Raw genomic sequence first — 10139 nt, forward strand, 5'->3', positions numbered from 1 at the left:
CGAGCTCTATTTTAGACTATTATCTTTGTGTATCAAGTCACTCTCTTATGTAATATTTTATACATTTTATATTTGTGTTATTGTTTCACTATGTTATGTTTCACGATGTAAAGCATTGTGTGCGCAACTTGTTATGGTTGTTTTTAAATGTGCTATATAAATAAACTGACTTGACTTGACTATCGACAGACATTCACATCAACAGTCTGTAATATAATTAGCTTCGGGTGTTTGTGGAGTGGGTAAGACTGTTTTTAGTGGCAGGATAACTATGGCCATCATGAGTAAATGTGTCCCATGATAAATGCGCTCCACTCCAGACCGGAAACTCGTGACCTCCACCTGGTACACGTGACCTCCACCTGATACACGTCACATCTCCTATAGACCTTTATTTTATTTTTTATTTTTTTATTCATATTAGCCGTGTTCCAATTCAAGGGCGGCAGCTTTCGAAGGCTGTGAAGGCTGTAGCCCTCACCGTAGCTGAAATGTGACAGGTGTAGCCCACGGAGCCGCCCCGTCGCCTAGCAACCGAGACACTTGCTAATGCTAATGCTAACAACATGTACCGCGCAGATTACGCACGGGTAATCAAACTGTCGGAATTTCAGACCAAAGTTATTCTAATTCTCATCCAAATCTTATGGCTAAAAACGAAAACTTATGTTTAACTTTTGCAAAACAAAACAGATCTAATAAAGCTTCAACTGTTGTGATTTTAATACAGATTTGTGCTGAAATTTGTTCAACATAAACAAATTACTTGATTGTTTTTTCCTAGTTGATTTTTTTATTTCTGTTTGATCAGATTATGAATGTGTAATGTATGAATATGAAAATAAACCCTCTGCCTTTTTAGCAGGTCTTACACTATTACAAAAAACACGTTGGTCCTGTTCAGTAATGCAGTGGAGTAGAAAGTACAGATACCTGCTCTCAGTGGTGAAGAAAAAGTAAAAATTATCCACTTTAAAAAGTACTCAAGTAAAGTACAGATACAATTTTTATTTTTATTTTTAACTTAAAGGTACTTCTACTTCAGTAATATTATTTTGAAGTAACATTACTCTTACTTGAGAACATTTTTTGGCTTCTCTACTCACTGATAATACTCAGATAAAAGATTGTAACAGCAACTATATACCCTAGCCCAGTGGTGAAAGAAATACTCGATTTTGTTACTTAAGTAAAAGTACAGATACTGGAGCAAAAATCTACTCACAAAAAAGTATCACATGACCAAATCTGCTTAAGTTAAAGTATTAAAGTACCTGTTAAAAATGTACTTAAAGAGTAAAAAGTATTTTGCGCAGATTTTCAGATCTAAAGCTTCAAATGTTGTGATTTCAATACAGATTTGTGCTGAATTTTGTTCAACAGAAACAAATGAATTGATGTTTTTTTCCTAGTTGTTTTTCTTTGTATATTTCTGTTTGCTCATATTAAGAATGTGTTAAAAAAATAAACACTTGGCCTTTTCAGCTGGTCTTACACTATTATGAAAAAATACTTTTACTTTTCAGTCCAGTTCAATAATGTAGTGGAGTAGAAAGTATAGATACCTGCTCTCAGATGTAGTGAAGAAAAAGTAAAAAAAATATTCACTTTAAAAAGTACTTAAGTAAAGTACAGTTTCAGTTTTTTCTTACTTAAAGGTGATATGTAAATTTTTGGTTGGGGTTCCGTCACCTGCTTGTTTCTATGGATATGTAATTGCTCTGCCCTGAATGTTCCACAATATGACATTAAACAACAACATTTATTCAATTATAGGTGGTTTTATAGCATTCTGGCAGTGAGCGGGGTCGCCTCTCCACAGATCTGACCTGTAACATGGTCTGGTTTGGTCTCCATGATGACAGAAAGGTTTATTCATACCGTCAAACATTCCAGACAAAGCATTTACGGACGCAAAAGTTACACAATGCATCTCTAAGTTCAGTACTTTATTACTTTTACTCCGTTTACAATCCACGACTGCCCCAGACATCCCTCAAGTCCTTCCCACGGGTCTTTCCAAACTTATAGCACCCCTTATTCCACATTTTTTTCATTTCTACACCCAGGAGTCAGCAGCAGTGCACTCATGTCTTAATCTTAATCTGTGTATTTAGTGTCCATTAGTTTGCGTCACTGCTTGCGCGTATCACATGCCTCTCCTCTTCCTCACAGATCTGACAGGCGCAAGGTTTGCCAAACTCATTGACGTCAATACCACGTCGCTCAAAAGGCGGGGATTAGCGCTGTAAACCCCGCCTCCCTCCGATCCTTATTGGACGGGATTAGCGCTCTGAATGACGCACGGGAGAGCGCATTGGCCGACGCGCGTGATTGACAGGTGGATAGAGGGCACAAATGGATCGCAGGTGAAAAGAAAGAACGCTACTGTATTTTTTCACTGTATTTAGCGAAATGAGAAGAAGAGGAACGCATTCGGAGCTGTTCGTTTGAGGTAAAGCGATGATTCTTACACTAAAATATCTTTAGCTTCGGTAAGATTAGACTACTGCACGGTTACAACAATATGCATTCGCTTTTTTGCTCTTTGTTTGGCAATTCAACCCAGAAAACCTTGTTGTTGACGACGTGTGACTGAGTGGTGCAGGCGCGTCATTGAATTGCAGCTTTGAATTGTGAAGAAAACACGAATTTACGCACGGACTTTATAATAAAAATAATATAAATAGGGCATGCTGCGTTTTGCATTTTGCACACTGGGCCTAATTATTCCTTTATTTTAGATTTATTAATGTAAATATTGGTTCACAACTAGTATTTCAGTAGGCGTAGCTATGTAACTACACTGGATTATGCATGTGGTCTGTGGGTACATGCTGTCTTGATCTTACACAATCAGTAGTTAGAATTAATAATTTATGTAGTAAGATATTTTTAGTAAAGCTGCACATAGGAAACGTGTTTTTTGTTTATTGACTTAAAATATAAAATACAATTGCTGATTTGCATGGATAATACTTTACTACAAGTGTCAAATTTTTACCTAAAATGAAATCTGTTAAACTAGGACTAAACAAGTACTAAACCAGGTCTTGAAATATAGGACTAAACCACGTCCAGACCACAGGACTAAACCACGTCCAGACCACAGGACTAAACCAAGTCCAAACTACAGGACTAAACCAAGTCCAAACTACAGGACTAAACCAAGTCCAAACTACAGGACTAAACCAAGTCCAAACTACAGGACTAAACCAAGTCCAAACTACAGGACTAAACCAAGTCCAAACTACAGGACTAAACCAAGTCCAAACTACAGGACTAAACCAAGTCCAAACTACAGGACTAAACCAGGTCTAAACTATAGGACTAAACCTGATCAAACCACAGGACCAGGGCTAACCTACAGGACTAAACCAGGTCTAAACCAAGTCTAAACTACAGGACCAAACCAGGTCCAAACTACAGGTCTAAAGAAAAGGACAACAAGAATGAAACTGGACTTAACCAGTTCTAAAGTAGGGTAAGAGCAACTAACTAGGTTTAATGTTGGACTAAACTAGAGCTAAACCAGGTTTAACTCAGCACTAAATTACTGTCAAACCAGTTCCAAAGTTCGATAAGGTGGTGCTCCCACTTAACCCAGTTTAGTCCTGATGTCGATTTGATTTGTTTTTGTCCTAGTCCTGGTGTAGTCCTGGTGTAGTCCTGGTCCTGGTGTAGTCCTGGTTTAGTCCTGTTGCAGTCCTGTTGTAGTCCTGTTGTAGTCCAGGTTCAGTCCTGGGTCAGTCCTGGTTTAGTCTAGGGTCAGCCCAGCTTAATCCTCATGTAGACTTGTTTTGGTCCTGTTGTAGTTCTGGTTCAGTCCTGATTTAGTCCTGTTTCAACCCTGGTTTGTTCCAGATTTAGTTTGAAGTTTTTAATTTTAATTTAATCAATTTTGGTATGATGTCTGTGAAAATTAATCAGACTTCAATGAAGCATTATTATATATTTATTCAAGAGACAAGAAAATGCAAAAAACATATTCCAGGTAATAGGATTCGGATTAAAACTGTATCTTAACCTCTTTGTAACACTATACACAACATCTACTAAGTCATATCCTACTGTTCAGTTGAAACCCAGGGACCCGTTTGACCTCACCACTGCTGACAAATGAAACTGAAACTCCCTCTCCCCTTAATGAGTGGCCTATATTTTCGCATGCACCCAGGAGCAGACAGAGGAACCATCTGCACTAAGTGGTTTACGCACACTCACTCCTGTATTAGAGGATTAAAGCGCGCGCAGATGACTTACAATACGGCTCTCATTACTACTACAGACGTCACAATGGAGAACACAGAGATACTGTCTGTGCATAGGCTAATGAGAAGTCATGCAAATGCTGTGGCACAAAATGGAGAAGTAATTATAATAGATTTGGTTTGGTAATGTAAACTGAAAGGTTAAGTAGTAATTAGTATGGAAGTGTAACAGTAGGTCTGTCACGATAACAAACGCTGAAATTTTGTGCGATTATATTGCTTAAACGTGCGCTGTGTAACTTTTTGGTTGGGGGTCCACTCTTGTCCTGCTTGTTTCTATGGATATGTCATTACTATGCCTGGAATGTTCTGCAGTATGACATTAAACAGCTGTACTTTACATTTATGCAATTATAGGTGGTTTTATAGCTCAAAAATACCTAGAAAAACTGATGAACTGCATTCTGACTGTGAGTGGGGTCACCTCTCCACAGATCTGACCTGTAACTTGGTCTGGGTTGGTCTCCATGAAGAAAGAAAGGTTTAATGCCATCATCTCCATGGAGAAAAGCATTTGACGGACCCTCCACCTGAAAAGTTACACAATGCACCTTTAAGTCAATATAGATGATAAACAATAATCTAAACCAAACCAGAAAGCAAAATTATCCACAAAAAGCATTCTAAATGTAAATATTGTTACATATTGTTGAGCTGTATAAATAAATAGCAGAATACAACACTTAACTCATTTGTTTTTGTAATTTTAGTTCACAATTCAACCATGTATAGCTCAAATCTAATCATATTGCAGAAAAAATAAACGAAAATTTCCCACTACTACAAAGAAAAAGTACGACAATAAAAACTGCCCCCTAAAATTATTGTTCTATTTATCATATATTGAACCATATGTCAATATTGTAATTATCCTGACAGGCCTATAAAAGTATCTGAAATAGTGTTGTTGTGACACTAAAATTTCAATTTCAATACTAAGGAATACTGATTTTGATACCACGCTGATAATAAGATTGACATGTAATAATGTTGTTACCTCATCAAAAACATATGTGGAGTTGTGTTTTGTTTCATTCACACATGTTTGAGTAATCCTTTATTATTTACCTTTTACCTTTTGTTTAGTAGAGATTGGTAATTCCAGATCTGAAATTATCGAAATGATTCTAGTGGAGTTTAAAAACACAGTGGAGCATTTCCTGTATTGCCGCATAACATCACAAGGTAGAAGTGTTTTCAGTTTGAAAGAAGAACTCATCCTAAATATGCAGGGTTTGTGTGTTAAATGTGTGCAAATCAATGAAACGAAACACAACTCTAGATATGTTTGTGATGAAGAATCAACATTACAACATAGATCAGAAAATACTGTGGTGTAATATGGGCCCTTTGATCAATAAGTCTGTGAAGTAGGATTTTTTTAACACTCATTTTAACGTAAACTATAACGGTTAGTTTTGGCCACATGTTTTTCCCCAAATTAATTATTTTTGCAAACAATATCAATTTGAAACTGCTGGGTTTTTGTGCACTCTTTCTCTCAAAAAGGCCACCAGTGTGTACCACCAGCTTGTACCTAGTGTGAGTTTCATTTCCCCCTTTATGACGTTGTGATTATGGTGTAAACAGCATATGTTGTGCCCACAAACAGGCACAGTTAAAAAATACACTTCTATAAAAAAAATTTAAAAAAACAAAGAGAGAAGAAGAAGAAAAACATACACAAGAATATGTATTTTTGGACAGTCACAAAATAATATTACTGTTGTACAAACTGCTGTAGAATCAGTGGAACATGAACAACATTAGTCATACTTATTTAATGATTTTCAGCTCTCTGCTCATGAGATAAGAGATCATAAGGCTGCCTTTACTTGTCCCCATGACCCAGCACAGTGTATTGTTCAAAGAATATACCAGATATTACATATATATTTTCCTTGAATGAAATGAATAGGGTTGGTTTATATTAACAGTTTATCCTCAGTGCATCAGGTTTGTTTTTTTCAACAAACTCATGAAAAAAGTCGAATTAAAGAGCAAAATTAGGTTAAAAATATGGCACTATATGTTTACTCAAAAATGCAACTAATTATTTTAACTAATGCTTTTATATTCCAAATAAATCCAGTTGTTATTATTCAGTTACAGCAGCCAGACAAATTAGATATTGGTTTTTAAACGGACAATGAATATAGAATTTGACAAGGATTGGTACTAATGAGCTCAAATTAGGTCATGAATGTTACACTGTTGCTTTAACTATTGCTGACCAGGACTAAACCAGGACTAAAGCAGGACTAAGTCAGGACTGAACCATGACTGAACCAGGACTATAAACCAGGGCCGAACCAGGACTAAAGCCAGGACTAAGCCAGGACTGAACCAGGACTAGAATCCAGGGCTATAAACTAGGACTATTAACCAGAGAACTAAATCAGGACTAAACCAGGGCTAAAATAGAACTAAACTAGGACTGAACCAGAACTAAACCAGGGCTGAACCAGGTCTATAAACCAGGACTGAACCAGGACTAAACCATCTTCAGATGACTTGACTTTTAATAGAATGTTTGTGGTTTCTCAGTTAAGTCCTTTCTATGTCACAGAATCACTGAAATCAGTATAATAACTGTCTGTACTTTTCCTGTTGTTCCCAGCTGAGTGCACATATATGCCCCCGTCCCCGGTGCTGGTGTGGATGGACTCCGGCACGGCGCCCCCTGCTGCCTCCTCAGGGGCGGTGATGGCTGGGCCCTCGTCCGTGTGGAGACTGAGCGATCGCAGAAGCAGGAAGGCGGGCTCTGCTAACATTTTCAGCTCGGTGCACCTGTGGCAGCTGCAGAGGCTGTTCAGGGCTGCGGGGGACCAGGATGCCGAGCAGAGGGCACAGCTGGTGTGGGGCAGAGGGGATGAGGCGGAGCTGGCACAGGCCCTCATCGCTCTGAGGGCACGAGGCCAGAGGAGGGGCCTGAGAAGCAGAGGAAAAGATGCACTGGGAGCTCACTGGATCAGAGCCTTCAACCACCTCAGGTACACAGAGAGTATGCAGAAATGTCAGGAGGTTTTATGACATTATAGTCAATGGAACAGCATTTCCATACATCTATTACAGTTATGCGATAGGGTTTTAAATTTGTACAGAAAACAACCAAAGAAAAAATATCCATCTTTCAGAACAATTTTCCTGTGGGAGTGGATCTGCACAAAAAAATTATTAATTTGATTGACTAAATTTGAAAAAAAGAAAGAAACAAAAAAAAAAAACAATTTTTATTTTTTCCACTTTCTTGCATTGAAAATTGGGCCATGCAGCTTTGAAATTTGTGATATCATAGTAAGCTGGGGGTGCATATTTAATACAGTAGTTTGTTTTATTTCATTCCTAAAAGGTTTCTCTAATGGCCGATGGTTTAAATATGATCCTTGATCCTTACATTTTTTCTGTAGACCACAGAATATTTTTAGTGGAGGGGGGAAAAAAAATTAAAATCATATTGCTGGAGAAAAATGTAAAGAAATTTAAAGAAATCAACCAGGTCTATGTGGCAGGTTTTGGACTAGGTTTTGGGCTATGAATTAACCCACGACGACTGTGTTATCCAACACATTAGGCTATTTTGTTACTGCTGACATCAGAGTGGAATGTCACTTATTTAGTATGAGTAAACATTGGTGTTCCAAGCATGTGTTTCTGACCCAGGATACTACTTTTCATTTCATTATACTAAATTGCAATAATATTGTACTGCTTTTGAGATTGTGGTCACTCCAATTGTGATCTATGAAAACATGAAAAATGTAGTCTTTTGTAGCTGGAACAGCAAAGTGAAGCTCCCTCCACTTGTTTCAGGATTGGAGAGAGCTCCCAGAGTCCTGCAGACAAAGACCCTGAAGACCCCTGCAGCGAGCCCGAGTCCGACCTGCACCACAGCGCCCCTGCTGACCACAGCTGGGACTGTCCCTCTCCCCTAGGACCCAGAGAGGAACCAGGGGAGCGGCCAGGCAGGAGCGGGGCAGTGGGGGGCAGGAGAGGAGGAATAGGAGGAGGAGGAGGGGAGGCAGACCCGGACAGATACCTCCATCGAATCCTGCACTGACACACACCTGTGTAGCGGACAGTGAATAAGAGACATTCAGTGAGGAAAAGAAATTTCTCCAAAAGCCCTCCCTTTGTTCTTATCTTGGTGCTGTACTGTTCTATCCAAGTGTTTGCTGTGTTTAATGACTGTAGTTATTCCTAAAGCTGCAGGGGTAGCAGTTTATTTTACAGTCAGCCAATTTTCTGTTTTAAGTAGAGTTATACCAAAGTAAGATTACGATATCCTGAACTTTAGACAGTGTTGGGGAAAATACTTAGTTAGAATGCAACTGCTGTATTTTGCATAATTAGAACACTTTAGTATCACATTTAGTGGTGTTACATTATAGTGTAGATACCACGGACTGTATATATAAATGGACATTGCTAACCTGCTAGCCATGACATTCCACATAGGAAGTGAGCATGGGCGTGCGTTTGGCTCCATGGACTCTGGCTCCAGTTCACTTTGTATTGAAAAAACATCACACCTCTCTGTAACTGCTGCCGTGAGCCTCATCATTTTGGTCTTGATGTTTATGTTAACTCACTCTACATGCTCCTGGTGTTTTTATTTAGCTGTTTTGTCCATAAATCTGTTCCTAATGTGGAACTCGGCTCCAAATTTGCCCCTGTAACTGCCAGCATCTGTGAGCCTCATTTGACCGGAGCTGGACACTATGGATGACGTCACACTTCCTTAGTCCACTTCTTTATACAGTCTGTGGTCAAAACGTGACATAGGATTAAATCTACTATCAGTTTATTAGACAGAAAAATAATAGTCTCTAACTAAACGCAGACTTTATCTTGTATTTCCAGTGATGGCAACTTCACTAGTTTTGGTTTGCTTCGCATAAAAAGCAAAAATCGCACATGCACAGACCACATGGCCATTTTTTCTCTTTTTCTCACCTCAAAATTAGAATTCCAAATACGTATTTTTAGTATTGCATTACTTCCCACCACTGCTCATAGAATTCAAACCAAATATATATAGTGTTATTTACTGATCAGATTGTTTCCAGATTAAAACCAGGACCAAAACAAGGCTAAATTACAAATTAAAACATAGTTATTATAGATGCATTGTGTAACTTTTCTGGTGGAGGGTCAAATGCTTTTCTCCATGGATGTTATTGCTTTGTCTGGAATGTTTCACCAAACCAGACCGAGTTACACGTCAGATCTGTGGAGAGACGACACCGCCCACAGTCAGAATGTCTGTTTTTCTAGGTATTTTTGAGCTATAAAACCACCTGTTATTGAATCAACATAAGGTAGAGCTGTTTAATGTCATATTGTGGAACATCCCAGGCACAGAAATGATATATCCACAAAAACAAGATCTAGTGACAGATCCCCAACTAAAAAGTTACACAGTGCACCTTTAACAATGTTTTAGATGTGTCAGATTGAAAAACTGTTGTGATAGAAATGTTTAGTTTCTCGAGTACTGTATTAGTTAGCTGCATGCAATAATCTATAATGCTAATTCTATTATAGTTTACGTACTAGTTTTACGCAGCTTTAGCTCTATCCTACCTAACCACTGATGTCACAGAAGGACGCTACTTCTTTTAAAGGCAAGCCAATTGAAATGTATATATTTAACGTATATTCTTTTTATTTTTGGGAATGTCATGAAGCTGCATTGCGATACCTTGCAGTTTGGATTTTTGCCTTATGATTTTACAAACCACAGAACACTACAATGCATGACGATCCCCAATTATGTTTTTAATGTATTTTATTTGCATATAACTGAGAAGGTTTTGATAACACTTTCATTTTTACACTGAGAATAAACTTGATGAATTAAGCACA

General features: G+C 38.2%; 1 protein-coding gene across 1 annotated transcript; it reads left to right on the forward strand.

The window, feature by feature from the left end:
• The first annotated feature begins 2345 nt into the window (after positions 1-2345).
• avpi1 (arginine vasopressin induced 1) lies at positions 2346-10139 on the forward strand. The gene is made up of 3 exons (XM_020929569.2): positions 2346-2455; positions 6892-7264; positions 8085-10139. Exons 2-3 carry the CDS (start codon positions 6906-6908, stop codon positions 8329-8331), a joined length of 606 nt encoding a protein of 201 aa, XP_020785228.1. The 5' UTR covers positions 2346-2455; positions 6892-6905; the 3' UTR covers positions 8332-10139.

The sequence above is a fragment of the Boleophthalmus pectinirostris genome, unplaced genomic scaffold (genome assembly GCF_026225935.1).
Source record: "Boleophthalmus pectinirostris isolate CB_2022bp ecotype Guang Dong unplaced genomic scaffold, ASM2622593v1 HiC_scaffold_5, whole genome shotgun sequence".
In the NCBI taxonomy this organism is placed as follows: domain Eukaryota; kingdom Metazoa; phylum Chordata; class Actinopteri; order Gobiiformes; family Gobiidae; genus Boleophthalmus; species Boleophthalmus pectinirostris.

Excerpts from the sequence above, each read along its gene's own strand:
- avpi1 (XM_020929569.2), top strand. The coding sequence starts at position 6,906 with ATGCCCCCGTCCCCGGTGCTGGTGTGGATGGACTCCGGCACGGCGCCC. Across the intron at positions 7,265-8,084 it reads AGAGCCTTCAACCACCTCAG|GATTGGAGAGAGCTCCCAGA; the intron begins GTACACAGAGAG and ends CACTTGTTTCAG.